At 46.0% G+C, this 18,092-nt stretch overlaps 1 protein-coding gene across 1 annotated transcript in view; it reads left to right on the forward strand.

Moving 5' to 3' along the window:
* Positions 1–18,092, forward strand: part of CUX2 (cut like homeobox 2) — a 221,955-nt gene that overhangs the window by 109,249 nt on the left and 94,614 nt on the right. Inside the window, exons 2-3 of the mRNA XM_077747959.1 lie at positions 9,257–9,367; positions 13,057–13,104. Of these exons, the coding sequence (XP_077604085.1) occupies positions 9,257–9,367; positions 13,057–13,104 (159 nt within the window). The remainder of the gene's footprint in view (positions 1–9,256; positions 9,368–13,056; positions 13,105–18,092) is intronic.

Here is an 18,092-nt window from a genome sequence, read left to right on the forward strand (position 1 = left end):
GAGGGGAGGGGGGAATATATATCATATCATTTGGGGCAGAAGGAACAGCCAGTGCAAAGACCCTGTGGCAGGAATGTACTTGATGTGTTCAAGAGCCAGTGAGGATCCCATGTGGCTGGAGGAGAGTGAGCAAAGCAGAAACAGAAGGAAGTGAGGCTGAGATGAATCACTTGGAGCTATGATGTTATGGTGAGCACTTTGGTCTTGGCTCCGAGTCAGTGGGAGCAATGGAAAAGTTTTGAGCAGAGGAGGGCCAGGATATGACTTAGATTTAACAGCACTGCTGTGGTTGCTGGATGGGGAAGGGACTGAAGGTGACACTAGGGAGCCCAGTGAGGAGGCTTTTGTGATCACCCAGGCAGGCATTGAGAGTGTCCTGGCCCAGGGTGACAGCAGTAGAGAGGATGAGAAATGTTTAGATCAAGCTGACAGGATTTGCTGATGAGAGCAATGTCCCGACCCCAGGTCTGGGCCTCATCCCAATACCAGGGCATGGAAAGTTGCCACTCCCTTGGGGCCTTGGGGCTGGCATTGGCTCCAGCCCAAGCAACACCCTAGGCCGCTGAGCACCCAACCCTTCCATGCATTCCTTGCAGCCTGGACTCCCTGCCAACCACAAACCTTTCATCTGCCTGCACCACCAACAAGGTGTGGATGCCACCACTCCATTTAACAGTGTAAAACCCAGATGCACAGAGGCCAAGGGCCTGCCCAAGCTCGCAGAGCCAGTAAGCTAGATGTCCAGACTTGAACCCACGCTGCCTGCCAAATGTCAGTTGTTGGCCTGCCTCCAAGTAAAAGTCAATTGCCACCTGGATTTTCTGGAAGCCAGAGCTGTGAGGGCTGTTAGGAGGGCCTGATGGACTGCAGTCATGATTGTCTGTGTTCCCTATCTGACCCATCGCTCCATGCAGGCAGGATCTGGGCCTGGCTTGTTCTAGGCAATGTTGTAGGTGTTTAAGTAATAGTTGAGTGAATGAGTACAAATGGATGGATGCGTGCATGCATGGATGGATGGATGGACGAACAGATGGACAGACAGACTGATTAGGCCCAGCCAGATTCCTGGTCTTTAGTCCACGTGAGTCCTTGTCGAGGACAGTCAGGTCAGAGAAAGTTTGCCCTCTCAGTACCTGGAGGAAAGAATCCAGAAAGACTTAAGTTCAAGTCCCCATGATGCCTCTTCCCAGCCATGTGACCTTGGATGAGTGGCTTTGTCCTCTGCAGGTACTATGTGTAAAATGGCACCTTGCATTATAGACCACTCATTTGCTCTCCCAACAGATGTTTCTAGAGAATCCACTGTGTGCCAAGCACCATTGGGAGAATTAAGTGAAGTTTTGTGTGCCAATTAGAATGGACCTCATATATGTATAGTAAACCATCTATGGGGCTGTTATTATATTATTGCTATCACTGCACTGGGAGAGTGCTAAGAAGTGTTGGCAGCCTCACCCACACACCCAGGCCTCGAGGTTTGGCCACATTCCCTTTAATAGGCTCTTTGACCTGAATATGAACTGTCTATCACCCCCAGCCCAGCTGATGGAATGCAGTAAAGCTAGCTTGGCTGGGAACTGTTTCTCTTAGGCACCACCCCTTGCCCCAGCCTCAGATAATTGGCCCGATACATCTTGGCATCTGAAATTTACATACGGTGCAGGGAGTGATGGATGGCTCTGGTAACCGGGCTGTCTCTCAGCTGCAGCTCGGTTATCCATCTCAGCAGGCTGCAGAACCATCCATCTTGTCTCCTTGTTCATGGCAGGCCGGCATGTGCCCTCCATCCCAGGTCATCCCACAGCGCCCTCCCAGAGCTGGCCCTGGGGGCGCCTCTGAAGGCCCCACAGCATCCCCTGAAACCTTTGTACTCAACCTGAGACTCTGATGGCCAAGCTCTAAATAGCTCCATGGACCAGAGAGGAAGATTGAGACATTTGGTGTGCACAAAGAAGGTCCCACCTTGCTTCTGTCACAAAGGACTTCTCATACTTATATCTGCTAACAGCCATTCATTCACAAATATTTACTGAGTCCCTACTATGCACCTGGCACTAGGCTTGAACCCCTGACTACAGCTGTGAACAACACAGGCACAGTCCCCACCCTGAGGGACTGACATTCCATTGGAGAGTGTGAGCACTGACGATCCTAGACATTGTGACAAGCACTTTACCCACTTGCAATCTGGTTCTCAAAGGATCTTTATAATAACCCTACAGGCACAAATTTTTATCCCCACTTTACAGACACAGAAACTAAGTTTGTCAGTTGTCCAAGGTCACACTGCTAGTGAAGTATCAAAGCCAGATTTGGATGTAGGTCGGTGGTCTCTAAACCATGTCATTTGTTTCCCAGATAGACCAGGCTCTTCCAGAGCTGCTTCTGACATAGCATTCTTTCATTCACTTATTCATTTGACCAGCAAACATTTCTAGAGTGCCTACGATGTATCAGGAACTGTTCTAGGCAGTGAATATATAATAAGGAAGAAAGGACCAAAATCTCTCTTGTTTTTGTGGAGTTTTCATTATTACAAATAAAATAAGTAAGTGAAATACACAATGTGTTTGGTAGTGATACATTTTAAGGAGAATAAAACTAAAGACAGGAATAGGGAGACCAGGTATGGGATTATTGCAACAGCCCCATTCCCTCTGCCTGGGATTCTGTCTGACACACTCATCCTTCTGGACCTGGGTCAAATGCTCCCATCTTGATGACCCATCCCCCTAGTCACAGGAAGTTCCCTTGTTCTCTGTGTTCCCATTGTACTTTATTCATACTTCTCATATTGTACTTAGGCACATGGTATTGGAATCAACCTGTCTTCTCCACTGCTCTGTGAACTCTTCAAGGACAGAGACTGTGTTGGCTGGTTTCTCTATACCAGTACTTCCCATTGTACCTGGCACAGAGTTGTGACTCAGTAATTAGTTGGCTGGATGATTGGATAGGGGTAGATCCATGATTAATTAGATGGATTTTGGATGGATAAGTAGATATATGGATGGGTGATTGGATGGATGTGGGGTAAAGGGTTTCTGTCTTAGGTAACACCTAACTGGGTACTGGCAGCCCCAGCCCAAGTTGAGAATCACAGAGTGATTTCTTTAGAAGACGTAGATAAAACTCTCCCTCTCCCTTGCTCCATTAGTTTCCATACCCCCTCAGAGGCAATACAGAATGTATAAGAGTTTGAATCTTCTAAGCCTACACTGGAGGTGATATCTCAACATGATGGTCTTTGTCCCCATTTACCACAACTATTTATGCCCTAGCTTGTCCACGTGGGTTTCTGAGCCCTTGTAGGATACAGGCCACATCTGAATCATTGTTGCTCTCCCATTATCCAGTGCTTAGTACACTGGAGATCATGGATGGATGACAGATAGGTGAGTGGATGGATGAGGGTCCAACATCTCTAATTGGATCTCCCTACAGTAGAGACAAAGCAGAGTTCCATGTGTGTCTTGAGGTAGTTGGTGACTGTATTACAAGTCATAACCACTGCTCATCCTAGTTTTCCAGGCCTGTCCTGGAATCTCAACCATCACTTCAGCCATATATCCTTATAAGAGATAAAGTACTTCATACACTCCATTAGTACTAGCATAAATATACTGATAGGAACCCATAAATGTTAGCTATGAGCCCTTGTTTTCTATAAGGAACTTCTGTGTAAGATTTTATTTGAGGACAAGGTTCTAGGGCTTTAAAAAATAAAATCTGATAATGTTTTATCATATATTTTCTGATAGGGAAAATATCAGAAAGGATTAGCAGAGGTACAATGGAGATGCCTGGACTTGGAAGGAAAGGTCCATGAAGCCCTCCTGGAAGAGGGGACATTTAAGCTGAGACAAAATGATGCGTACGATCAGCACAAAAAATGAGATCATCTGGGCTGAGGGAATGAAGTCTGTGGAGCCATAGTGTTGGGAAGCCCTGGTGCATTTGGATTCCTGCAAGGAATTCAGTCTGGCTGGGAAGGAAAGGAGAGCAGAAGATGGGAGGGGCTGACAGGGACCAAGCGACATCTGAGGTCCTTGGTCCTCACTTCCTTAATCCCTGATCCCCAACAATAACTGCATTTTTTTTTAGAAGGTCAACTCTTTTTGGAGTTGGTTTTGGGGGAACATGTCTGAGTGTGGGGTTGTCTTTGGAGCTGAGAAGAGTGTACACATATGATGGAGGAACTGACATGCATGTACACAACTCAGGTGGTGTCTTAGGCGTTTCCTCTATGTGAACTTAGCATCTAGTCCAGAGCTGTGTATGTAGTTGACATTTTAGGATCAGATGTTAAATTTCAAAACCAAGTATTCTTGTAAGATTCCCCTTCCCTCCTGCTTGAGGAACACAGTTTAACTGAGAATGTTCAACTTGCCTCCCTGTAGGTAACAGTTTTCCTTCCCCACCCACCACCCTTCTCCCTGAGGAAATGCACCCTCTTAAGCAGCTGTATGACTTGGGCCAGTAGTCTAGGCTGTGCTTCAGTTTCCTCATCTTTAAAATGGCAGAATCAAGGCACATGGGTGGCTTAGTCGGTAAAGCATCTGACTCTTGGCTTTGGCTCAGGTCATGATTTCATGGTTCTTGAGTTCAAGCCCCATGTGGGGCTCTCCACTGACAACACAGAGCCTGCTTGGGATTCTCCCTCTCTCTCTGCCCTTTCCCTGCCCGCTTTCTGTCTGTCTGTCTCTCTCTCTCTCAAAATAAATAAACTTAAAAAAATGTAAATGGCAGAATCAGATTCAATTAATTCTTGCTAAAGTGTGGGACATACACTTACTGATGGACGTGAAATGGTTGTAAGCGGTAAGTAGACCTAACGTTAGAAGGATCAACTCATGTCAGGAAGAATAGTTGTTCCTTCTCAGTGCTCTTCCATTCTTTCTCTTTCTGACAAGAAGAAAGTCGGCCTGGTGCTACACTACTTTTAACACCTCTCTAATATTTGGTAGCCTCCTTTTATAACAATGACAAATAGCAATGCTTTGTTTGCATTGTATTTTATTTCAGTGGCTACCATGTGTTTATGACCTAGGATTCTCTAGTGATAAAAATTTTTTTTTCCTTTTCAAATGCACTTATTCAGGCTAAAAAGAAGAGAAGGGAGTCATTATGAAGGTCAAGAACAGGCAAATTTTATCTATGATGCTAGGACCAGAATAAGAGCCACCTTTAGGCTGTACTCAAAAGAAGGAGGCACACAGGATCCTTCTAAGGTGCTCAGAAAAGGAACATTCTGTATCTTGATCTGGGTAATGGTTGCAAGGTGTAAAACCTCAGTCTTAAAACTGAACTTAAAGCTATACATACCTCAATCAAAAAGAAAAATAGTCAATTTGAAGATAAATATTAAATAGTAATTCATGTGGAATATCAGTATGGCAAAATGCATGCCAGAGGGGTGTGCATGATTGAAGTTTGGAAAGTGATAGACTGGACAACCTCGAAGTTTCCTTCTGTTCCATACATTCTGAGACTCTGGGCGCTTTGGAGGTCTAAGTTTTCAAGTTTGTCCAGTATACTGCAGGGCAGACCCTCCCAAACCTAGGGGTACTCACTGGGCAGTGGGCACAGTGGGCCCATGGGGAAGCAAGGGTGTAGTTCCCTTTCCATCTTCCAAAGGAGAGCCCTTCCTCCCCACCCCAGCTTCTTCTGCTGGGCTTGGTCCTGGGTGCAGCTCAATTCCCACTTCCTTTTTCTCTGCACATTGGCCCGAGCTTCAGCTGCATCCATCATCTGCTTCAAGCTCATTAAAATTATTCCTTTTTAGTTGCAAATGGGCTGTTTATGATGATCATTATTTGAATGGTCTGCGCCGGGCTCCGGGCTGTCTGTCTGCTGCTGATGGCAGGTTAATCAGATGAGTCTCCTCCCGGCCTGGGCCTGGTCCAAAGTCTGGGTCTGTGTTAATCATGGCTCCCCTAGGGCTGGGGGCTGAGAGCCAGGGGGGAGAGGAACCAAGTTCTGCTTGATCATCAAAGGAGAGGCCCTGCTAGCTGTGTGTGTGTGTTTAGAAACACTCGTTTCTAAAATTTCACCTTTAGACCAGTGTTGGCTTATGTTTATGAGAGTTTCCCCATCCCTTCAAAATAAATATAGTGCTGTGAGCTTTTGTATTTTAGGTGTATCTATTTTAAAAGACTCTTGTTGATTCTGGTTTTGGTCCTCTTGCTTTGTTAATGTTCAAATATCCCATCTTTTAGGGTGAGCAGGAGTGGTTTTTAATGTTTTTCTTTGATACAGTAAAACTTGGCCATACTCTGTTGGTCCTTTGGTGGGGGGGGTGGGGTGAGATTTTTATTGGCCTATGAAATCCAGAACTCTTAGAGTCACTGATCTAGTGGGATGTCTTCTGAGCTCTCAGTCTATCTAAAAAGCAGAATAATATCAGCCAACATGTATTGAACACTTGGTACTGTGCTTGGTGGTTTATACAATTATAGCATTTAAAACAAGCTCCCTGAACATCCCCCAGCCAGTGGGGAAATGGAGCAGAAGCCCTATGAAGAGCCAGGCACTACAGTTTTGCCTTTATTATCCACCAAGGGGATAATCCACACCTGAACTATTAGAATTGACTGTAATTTATTTCTTAGTCCCTGCTTGAATCACCTAACAGACACATTAATGTGCTTGTTACATGAGTTGATGTATGTAAGGAGCTTAGCATGGTGCCTGACACATGTAAGCACCCAATGAATAGTAGTTATGATTATTATTTACTATTATTGCTATTGGTGATGTTGTTATTAGTAAGCTTTCCAAAGAAATGTGGCAAGAATTCAGGGTTGAAGGATGAGCATGGAAGCAGGCAAAGTTGAGAAGGACATGGATATTGTTTGCTCTTCTAGGGCTCAACAAGAAAGACACCATAAGGTCTGGGCCTGAGGTTTTGCCGATGTTCCTTGTCCTGGTCTTTCTTCTGCTGTGTCTGCAGTAGAGAGATTCACACCCACTAGCAACCTGGGAGGTTCTGGTGAAGGACCCCAGTGCAGTCACACAGCATAATTGTCTGGTACCACACATCAAGTCATTGGACTTCTCTTGCTGTGCAGTTTCTTCTCAGAGCCTGGATTTGATGTTTTAACTGAGGAGTCCAAGTCCAGCACCGACCAGGTGTATTGGTTGCTGTGATGTAGGGAGGGGCAGTGTCCCAGAGATTAGAACATAGTGTCAGATACGTGATAATCCAAAATTAAGTAATGTCAAAACAAGTCACAGCTCTGCATGTCCTACAGCAATGTAAAAATCCCATCTTTGTCTTCAAGACAGATGAGAAAACCTGAAGAAAACTGTGAGCATTCTGTCCACCTGCCTGCACCACCTGGTTGGATTTTATCTACATTTGATCAGTACTTTTCCTACAAACACAGACCTCTCCCCAGTCACTCAATATTTTGGTTGTGGTCAGTTGTGTTTTCTTCATTGGAAATGATGATTATTTTAAAATAATGATAAATCAGAAGTCTCCCTTTTTCTTCTGTCACTTTGGTAGACTGTCAGAAACTGTTGCTGTTTCTCTCTCTCCTAATGACACCTTCTTCCTTACCTGGCTCAAAATTCCATGGAGCATTTGTACTGGAATCCTCCATGCCTTCAAGTAAACGTACCTAGTGTTGTGCATCGAATTGACTTCAGCACCTTGGAGAGCACCACATTTCTGATTCCCTTGCCCCTCTATTTTAATCTCTGCTTTTATGCCTTGACCTTCTCTCTTCTAGTCCCATGGTTCTCCAACGAGGTTAGGCATTTCTCCAGAAATAGAAATTCCCTCGCCAATTTCTCCCTAAGGCACCATAGGCAGAGACTGTTATGCTGGGCTTGGGGTAGGCTCTCCAGCCTCTGATGGGTATGAGGTTTATGGTGCTATGGTGAGCTGCTATAGAGCAGATTTACCGACTCAGACATGATATAAGACAATTACCATGCATTTCGTCTCTTACAGGGAAAAGGATTTGCAGCGGGTTAATAGTACTTTTATTTCATTATCTAATGGTAAAAGTGTTTCATTGTGTGTGCAAGATGAATGCATATTAGCGATGACAAATGGGGTCTTTCAACACGGTGCCGGGCCTCATCATACATATGTTAGATTAAAGAGTTCACCCTAGAAATACACTCTTGCATCTGCGTGTGTGTTTTTAATAAATCTGATTGCAGAAATTTATTGCATCACCGGATTTAGGAAATTATGAGGCTTGATTGCTGCAAATATAATCGGGTGATATATACAGAAATGCTCCTCGAGTTATGGTCCAGAAAAAAAGCCCATCTCGGGATGGTGCAAGAAAGCAGCAGACCACATAAACAGAGCATTTCTTGAATTATGCAAATGAAATCCATGACAACTCATGGTGAATTGTACTCCCCTTGTGAAACTGCCACCGTTAAAGTGAAGAAAGCGGAGAGAGAAGTGATCAAATATACATGTACGACCAGCAGACTTTGTCTGTGATGTATGTAAGCTGGGGTGCCCCCCCTTCCATCCCTCACTCTCTTTTTTTCTCCTCAATGGTACATCCTGTAAAAACCTGGTCTGGCGCCTTCATTGCACATAAGCAGGCAAGGCACCTTCCAACCCATTTCTTCTGAATTCAGGAGTCTTTGGTGAAATATTTCTTATACTTGAAGTGAACCTTAAATGATTTACTGCAGGATACACAAAAGGTCAGCTTGCTTCTTATTGGCACCTTCATTTTTCCAAAATCTACTGAAATTAAAAAGCCATCTATATCTTAAAAGGCGTATTTATGAACCCTTAAGTGTAAGTAAGTCATAGTTGGAACAGTTCCCACCTCTGATATATGAAAGCTGTCGACAGCACTTTCTTACACTATAATATGCCCATACAATATGCCGCACTTTACTATTTTGACACGGTTTGGAGATGTTTTCTACAGTTACTGACAAGCTTATGCCATCACTCCTTTGGAAATTTAAAAGGTGGGGCAGGGGGGTGGGGGAGAGGTAAAAAAAATTAGCTCCACCCAACTTTATGGGAGATTATTGATCCGATGAGCAAAAAAAGCTGTCCTGGATTTTTTTCAGTTGCATCCCCAGTTTTGTAAATTATTCATTTGTGCCAGGAGTCAATATTCTGTCTTTTCTCAGCTTTGTAAGTTAAGAAAACTTGTTCAAAATGCTGTTTTGTATGATGATTAAAAAAGAAGAAGAGGGGGAAAAATCTTTTTCTTTTCTCTCTCTCTCTCTTTTTTTTTTTTTTATTTCTTTATTGTTTCAGAAGGAGCTTAATTCCGTCGCTTCCGAGCTGTCTGCACGGCAGGAGGAGAGTGAACATTCTCATAAACATTTAATTGAACTCCGCCGGGAATTTAAGAAAAATGTACCTGAGGTACAGTATATTTGCTGTTATAGAATTAACTCAGTAGGAATGCAGATTTTTCTCTGTTCAAACTATATTTTGGAAACTGTAGACATCAGTGACTAACAAGAAAAGAAACTAATTAGCCACAAAGAGAAATTACAGCCCCCAACCTTTGGGTGTTTCTTGGTATAGTGATGCGCAGTGGTGCTATCTAAAGTGAGGGCAGGATGCTTCTCCACTGAAGTAACTCTGAGCGCTCTTTAAAACATCCACTTCCCCCTGACATTCATATCTAGTCAGATGCTTGGCCTTGACAGCAAAGACAGTTTGTCTGGGGTTCTTGATTTTATTTGCTTTTTCCATTGGTGTCTGGGAGAGGATGGCTATAGGCTTTCCTATCCTCTCTGGGCCTTGCCTCAATGTCCTCTGAAACTACCTCCCACTGACATAAACAGGCCTCATTCTTCCCCTACACCTCTTGCCTTGTAGCTCCACCCACCTGCTCTGTCTTTCCCAGCTGCCTTGAGGCTGTCCAGATAATGACCAGTACCTTCCCCCCACCACATACGATAAGGGCCCCCCAAGGGAAGAGACTAGAATGGACATGTTTTTGTTCTTTACAGGGGTGAATGTGTTAATTCTTTTACTTTCTCTATCAGGCCCCCTGTTGCTGCTCAGATTTAAAAAATAATAGTAAAAGATGGAATAAACATGATAGGAAAAATAAAGCCTTCTGATTCCATATAAGGTCATCAAGGATGTGACACATCAGAGCCACTGTGGGAAACAGAGACCCTGATTGTCCCCAAAGCCAGTTGTACTTCTCTGTGTCAGCAGAGGTTAATAGTTGACCTCTCTGTCCTAACCTACTCAGGTGGCCTGGATCTTGGAGGAGGGTGGGGGGCAGTGTCTGGCAACTCTGGAAGTATCAGATCTGGAGATATTGATCCCACTCTGCCTGTTAGAATCACTCAGGGGTCCTGTTGCCACCTTGCTGATGGAGGAGGGGACCATGGAGAGATGGAGAAGAGGCAGACCTACTCAGGAATCGGGCTACATGAGCCCAGACGGGTCAGGTCCTCTAGCCATGAAGTCTTCCTCACATAAGTCATAAGTATGTTCAGTTCTTCAAGGCAAGAGGAGGAAGTAGACTATAGCTAGAACTTGCCCATGGAGCGATTAGGGAAGGAATCTTAGGTTTGAGAGCTGAGGGAGGGTGCACCTGGAAAAGGGGCAGGAATCTCGGATCGGAGTATCTCCCGTGTTGCAGGAGGGCCAAGTCAAGTCCTTGGTGTGACTCCTAGAGCTAAGAAGGCATAATTGACGCTCACATTCCTTTGCTTCCCTCTGAGAACAGAGAATGGCTTGTTATTTAAGCTGATTATCTGCTTAGAAAAAGGGTACCAGGAGCTTCACCTCTGACTCTGCATTCTGTGGGACACAGAGATGAAATGGCCCTAGATCTTGGCAGCCCGACATGCCTTCTCTCCGGTCAGCACAGACCCTCCGTCTCATCTTCCTCCCCAGGCCACATGGGAGCCCTCAGGTGATGAGGGAAATCCAGGCCAGGTTTTAAGCCTCTGAGTTCAGCTTACATAATTTTAATACTGCATAATTATGCAATTATGTAATTAGGAGGAATAAGTTTCCATTCCTATTATAGTTGCGCCTCTGAAAATTCTCATTTTTGGAACTAGTCTCTCCTGATGGGGAGAGTCATGCCAAGGCTTTATTTAAGAACATCATCTGGCTGGTGCCCAACTCACCTCCTGCTGGTGCCTATGCTCAGCTCCCCCCCACCCAGGGTTGAAGCATACAGGACAAGGGGCTTCTAGAAATGATCCCATTGGCCCAAAGTTGACCCTCAGGTTTGAATCCCCTAAACTCTCTCAAGTGTGCCAACAGCTTAAGTGGGTTGTCTGTTGACCTGCATTCAGATTACAGCTGAGCCACATGCTCATGTTGGGACTTGAGCAAGCCAGCCCTTCTGAGGGCCTTGGTCTCCCGTTAATTTAAATTCAGGGAATGGGAGAGATGGTTTCTGAGGCCCCTTCCAGCACTAATGTTTCCTGCACCTGGACCAGAGGTTTCCTACTGATATATTTTATTTGGTCTATAAAGTCTTTCAAGTTTTACAGTAAGTTACCAACATTTAGCATCTCAGAAGATTTCACCCAAAACCCCAAATTTCCAGTATCTTGAGATTCCTTGGTAGATCTGGTCACACAGAGGCTCCATGCCCACATGGCAGTCACCAGCTGGACTTGAGCAGCTGCACCCCCATCGTACAGTGCTTGCCAACATTTGCCACGGGACCTCCCAGCCTGCCTTCTTCATGTCCACGTCCCCCCGGGCTCTTTGGATATTTGAATTCACAACCTGGGTCCTTAGGTTTTCATGCATTTCCTTTTCCATGGCTCAGCCTATGAACCCCATAGTTCCTTGTGATCAGATCCACTAGATAGATTCACATGCACTCCTATGTGCCGCCTGAAGACACCCAGCATACCATCAGTATAATACTGGCCCTGAGGAGCCCTGAGGAACACCAATCAGTGAGGAGGGGCACCCACGACCCAGAAGAGGGATCGTTTCCAGGGACAGTAGCACAACCTTATTTCATAATTAAGGAATTTAGTCTTTACCTTAACCTAAGTATCTTGTACCCATGTCTTCCTTTCCACTTCTCCCTGCTGCCACCTGTCTCCCCACACTCTTGAGTCCTTCTCATCTCCTCCCCTTCCATGGGAGTTTCTTGTGGGCCACGAATGACAGCAGTCATGGAGTCACCAATGGGTCTCAGAGGAAACTGAAGCATTTAGGGTTGGAATCTTACAACACTAGGTTCTAAAAAGCCTCCCTCTTGTGTGTTGGGGAGATCTGACAGGAGACAAGCAGGGAGCCCTTGGGGCTGGGAACCTCATGGTCCTTTGTAAAAGACAGGGAATTGAGGCCCAGAAGTAGGATGCTCCCTTCTAAAGACAGCCCACTGCCATAGAGTTTATTAGGCATTCACAGAGCCCTTCCTTTGAGCTGGGCACCACAAAGGTGGCCCTGCAAGTCCCCAGAAGCTGCACATTCAGGTGAGGAAGGAGAGACAAGTACAGAAGTGGTGTTGCTAAAACGCAAAGTGAAGTGTTTACGAGAGGGGCATTTGGGTGGGGGGAAGCAGAGATGGCCACCTGGAGGAGATAGCCCTGAGCACGTACTTCAAGGACACAAGGTTTTTGTGAAGAGACTTTGGTGACATGGGGCTGGGTGTGGAGAGTTGAGGCCACCTCTCCAGCACCCCCAACCCAAGCCTCCCCCCACCCTGAAAGACTATCACATGAGGCACCATCAGTCCCCAAGAGTACTTTGCATAAGAGTATTCCATGATCAGATCTATTCGGGAAATGCTATTTCCTTCCCCCACTTCCAGAAATTCACAATGCACATTATACTAAAGGCTCCAAAAAGTCTTGCAGGGAAGAAACTTGACGTTGGACTCTCTTTCCCAGTCTGATTTGGCTTGGCACCCTGTGTGTGTGTATGCATGTGAATGTATCTGTGTGTAGGTGTATATATAAGAAATCCTTATGAAATCCCACAGAGCGCACATCCCACAGGACACATTTGGGAAATGCTGACCTAGGGGACAACAGTGCACTGCAAGCAGGGGCCACGGGGGTACCCACCTGGCACTGTAGTGAACTCTTCGCTGATCTCTTTTTCAGGAAATCAGAGAGATGGTGGCTCCTGTATTAAAAAGCTTCCAAGCTGAGGTAAGATCCAAGGCCAATGGCATGTCACAGAAACATTCCCTCGTTCCCTCTCCTATCCCACCTGGAGTTGCCAGAGGAGGCTGCAGCCTCTGGAAGCTTGGGAGAAACCTCTCCACCCCCATTGCACACTCCACCCCATTCTTTCTAGATCAGCCGATGGTGACATAATAAGAATGGGTTCTCTGTTCCATTGATGGGATGCCAGTGTCTGATCCCAAGGAATCTCCCTCTTCCCAGACTTTGTCCAGCCTTACGCCAGCTCTGCTTTGCAGAGTGTCTGTGACCTTGAATGAACCACCTCACCTTCCAAGCTTGGTTTCCCATTTTTTAAATCAAGAAGTTTGTCCTCAGTGACCTTTGCTCTCCCCTGGCATTCCGCTCTCCTTTGATTCTCTAAGGCCGTCTTGCAGATAAGTCCAGTTACCAGCCCACCCTGAAATCCTCTCTACTGACCCACCATCTGAGTATAGTGTTCTTTCCTGACAACTCATCAGGCCCTGTGTCCTTTGGCAGCAGCTGAGCTATCTTCAGCCAGTTGTTTCTTTGGCCTTCCTGGTGCCCTGTGATGAGGCTGAACCTCTGCCATTTCTCCTCTTGGCTTGACTCTGTGACCAGGATTCTGAGAACGTCTGCTTGTCCCACTGGCAAGGGAGCGGGCGAGGAAGAGAATGGAATTACCCTGAGGCAGGGTAGTGGAAGGAAGGGGAAGCTGTTTGTCAAATGTTCTATCTGTAGGGGGCTCTTCTCAGTCTCCCCTGGACTCAGGCAGGACCTTGGAAGGGCTGGCCCTTTTCAGAGCCGTCCGGTGGAGATGCATTTTAAGTCTGTCATCCGCCAAGCGCCACATTACTTTAAATCTGTCTCTTTGGAAGCACGTAAGCGCATAAGGCAATATTAAAGTAAACAATAACTGGATTTACACAAATGTCGCTGATTTCCATATTTTTCATCCCTTCATTTTATTACTGAGTTGACTGATGTGCTTATTTATTTATAGGGCCATCCGGTATTGATTCATTTGGTTGTGAGGTGCCTGAGCTGAAAGGGGGAAAAAACAAACCAGAAAGAAGACCAATAATGGGAATTTGTTGTCATGGCTTCGTGTTTTTTTAGAAAAGAGATTCCCATCTGCCAAGCATTGGTCCCATGAGGGGTGCTCGGCACACAAGCCCTCCCGGGCAGCTGATTCCTGTGCCCAGCCCGAGGCCAGGCACTGAGCAGCACTTTTTCAGCTGTCCCTTGCTTGGGCTGTGGGTGATGCGTCTCTTAGCCACTTAAAGCCTCAGTTTCCCTATCTGTTCATGGGAATAAAGACACTCCAGACTTTTTTGTGTTGTTTTGTGGACTGAGATATAATGCAGCGAAATGTTTTAATGCAAGGCCTGGCACATAGAAAGCTACTGGCCAATAAAGAGCAGATTCTGGAGCCTACCTGGGTTTGAACGCTGCCTCTGCCACTTCCTCACTGTTTGACCTTATGCAGGTTACTTAACCTCTCAGTGCCTTTGTTTCCTTATCTGTAAAACTGGGTAATAATTGTACCTCCTTCATAGGGTTGTGATTGAGGAAGAACAAAGTTAATGCCCATGAAGTGCTTAGAATATTGCCTTATGCTGGTAGTCCTGGTTATTTTATCATTCCTGTTATCAGTCACCTCCAGTACAGTTTTATTTGGCCTCTGCTATGCATGGGCTGGAATCTGCCTCTTTCCTAAGTAGGTGTTCAAGGCTTTTTTCCAGAAGAAGGGGGCTTTCTGTCCCTATAGGAAGCAGGTGTAACTTCCATCATCTTTTCCATAGGAGAAAGAGTTCAGTGTTTCATATGGGTGATGTTCCAGAGAACAGCCAGTGCAGTGTGACAGAGAGCATGTACAAATCAAACTGAGGCAGGCCTAGCTTGAATCTCAGCCCTGCTGCTTACCTAGCTGTGCATCTGGGGAGAGCTTCCTTAACCTCTCTGAGCTGCAGCTTTCCTGCTCTGGCAAATGGAAGTTAACAGTAAAGATGCAAAGAACTAAGGGTGAAGGCAATTGACACAGTGTCTGGTACACCATTGCTACTCAGTAACTTACGGAAGGAGAGAAAGTTTCAGCTAGTCCAAAAGGGAAGACAAAGCTGAAATCTCATTTCCAAATTCATGTGACATGTTGAATTCACACTGTTTTAATAGCTGAGGATCTCCAAATAACTTTGTTAATTTTCTTAAGAGGGCTTTCCATCGTCCCTTTAATGTGCCAGAAAGACTACATTTATCTGGAGTTTTATTCCTGAAACCCCTGCTTTCCTCATGATCTATTGACTAATCCGTTGCAGCCGCCATGTCCCTCCCCGCGCCTCCAGGGAGAAGCACCGCCGAAGAAAGGTGTTAATAAAAAGCATCTTCTTCTTCGTCCAGAACAAACTGCTCATGCACAAGCCGTTCATAATCCAAATTTGATTTTCATTTTAATTTTTTTAATGAGGGTTCATCCTTTATGCCACTTCCCTCTCACGATCCACCAGGCCCCAGGCTCTGAGCAGAGGATTCCCAAGAGGGCATTAATCACCTCCCAGGAATATTCCCTGAGGCAAACACCGTCTCTAGTCACATAAAGTAGCCCATAAAACGCCGGGGCTGAATATCGTGCCCGTCATTCCTTCTTCCCCAGTGTGGGCCTCGTGTTGAAATATAACATGTTCAAGTTCATTCCTTAATTTCATTCCACCAGCCCTGGTATATACAGAATCTGGGCATCCTTTTTATCTTTTCATTCTGTATATGTGTGGGCCTTTTTCTTTTCCTTGTGTGTGTGTGTGTGTGTGTGTGCATGTGTGCGTGCGCGTGCACGCTCATGCTGGTGGGAGGGGTGCAGAGAGGAAGTGAATTTGCCCTGCTGTGAATCAAGGAAGATTTTTCTCTCTGCCTTGATTGCTTAAAGGACAGTCTTGATCCCCCTGCTCAGGGAAACAAAGACAGCCAGAGAAGGTGGCTTAATGGAGACAGCTTGAAATGGCCAAAGTTTGAATATCCTTGCGCGCAGAGAAAAGAGCAAGACGAAAGCCCCACTAATTACAAAAGTTGCTTTATGAAAGATAATTCAAAGCAATAATTTAGCAAACATAATCAAGTCGCACAGATGGGGTTGTTGATGGATGGATTGCAACATGCAATTAGCAGCTCTCGCAGTTACATATCATTAACCCTCCGAGCACAAAAATTATTTTCTCATTATTAGTTGAAAAGGTAAAATTAAGCTGACTAGACAGTAAAGGAACAAACTACAATTAATTACCTTCATTTATTACAGTCATTATTTTAAACTTATTTTTACTTGGAGAGAGAGATGAAAACATCTAAATTAAAAGTTTTGTTATGCTAAACCAGAGGTGAAACTTTTCTAAGGAGTGTGTGTGCTGGCCTGGCCAGGAAGACGGCCCGGCCACTGTGAGATTTTTTTCCCTCTGCTTCCTTCTTCTCCCAGCAGGAAGGGGATGTAGCCTGAATGATGGAAAACCCTCTGGTTGAGTTGGAACAGACACATTAACCTGGGCCTGATGGAAACACTTCAGTTTGGCGCCAAGGGGGCTGTTGCAGAGCCTCTAACCCCCAGGGGAGGGAGGAGAGCATGGCCATCAGACATCCAAGGTCTAAGTCCCACCTGGACACTGACAAGCTTATGTGACTTTGGCCAAGTGACTTCATTGTCTGTGAGCCACTGTTTCCTCCACTGTGACAGCTCATAGGATTGCCTGAGGTTCAGTGAGAGCCTCTGTCAGGTGGCTGGCGAGTCATTGGTTCTCTTTGTGGTGGGTGTGTTTGGTGGCACGGGGCCAAGATATTCTCTCTCTTTCTCTCAAGGTCTGAGGGAGCTTGTGTGGCAAGACCACCTTCTAGGAGCTTAGAAATGAGACCAAGGTGCCACTTGTAAGAGACGTATTCATCTGTTGAGTCCATGCAATCATTTAGTCACTCAACAAACCTTTACTGTAGCCCTATTGCATTCCATGTGGTATTGTAGATGCTGGACCCAGTGAAGGTCACGATCTTGCAGTTAACTAGACGCCGCTTGATGTGGGGGAGGGCAAGTATTTGTGTGAGCCCCCTTGGCACCTTGCAGGTCCACTTAACAGACATTTGTAAAGTACCTACTATGTGCCAGGCTCCCGATGAAAGCTGTGGGAGGTCCAAAGATGGTGAGACACCATCTCTTCCCTTAAGGAATGTCACTAGGAGTTCAGTCCCTGTGAATGAAATAATGTCCAGGAGTGTGTCAAGAGCTCACCAGAGGCCTCTTGGTTTCCTCCTAGAACTTCTGCTTCTTTTCGGAGCTTCACATTCACACTCCTCCCCTGCATAGCTGCATTGTGTCTGGCATTACCCCCTCAAGAACTGGAGCCTGTTTCTCCATTCTTTGAGTCTGGGTCTGTGTCCACTGCAACCAATAGAATGTGGTAGAAGTGACCCTCTGCCAGTACCAGCAGGAAGCCTTCGCCAGACTGGTGATTCTGTCTCCTGCCTTGTCCAGCCCAGCATTCATGTAAGAAGTGTGACTTCCCCAAGAAGCCCACCCTGTACGGAGAGGCGCTAGGGGATGACACTCCACATGGAGGAGAGAGGCCGGCAGCACCAAGGCACCAGGCGTGAGTCAGGGAGCCTCACTGGCCATCCAGCCCAGTGGAGCCACCAGGCAACTGTGGCTGAGCTGCCACTGGCTGTGACTGCCTGAGAGGTGACAAGAGAGCTGCCCAGCTGAGCCCTGTCAGGCCACAGAACCGTGAGAGACAGTAAGAAGTCATTGTTTTGAGCCACACCATTTTCAGGCAGTTGGTTACACAGCAATAGATCACCAGAATATCTGGGATCTGCAGAGTGCCAGTTCCTTCCCTCCTTCCCCTGATCCTTAGCTCCCTCCTCCCTCCCTCCTCTCCCCTCCTCTCTTCCACCTTCTTCCTTTTCTCCTCCACCCCAGCTCACTTCCCTCAGCCTTTTGGCAGATTTCAGCTCTCCCC

This window comes from Crocuta crocuta, unplaced genomic scaffold (assembly GCF_008692635.1).
Source record: "Crocuta crocuta isolate KB4526 unplaced genomic scaffold, BGI_CrCroc_1.0 scaffold29, whole genome shotgun sequence".
Taxonomy (NCBI): domain Eukaryota; kingdom Metazoa; phylum Chordata; class Mammalia; order Carnivora; family Hyaenidae; genus Crocuta; species Crocuta crocuta.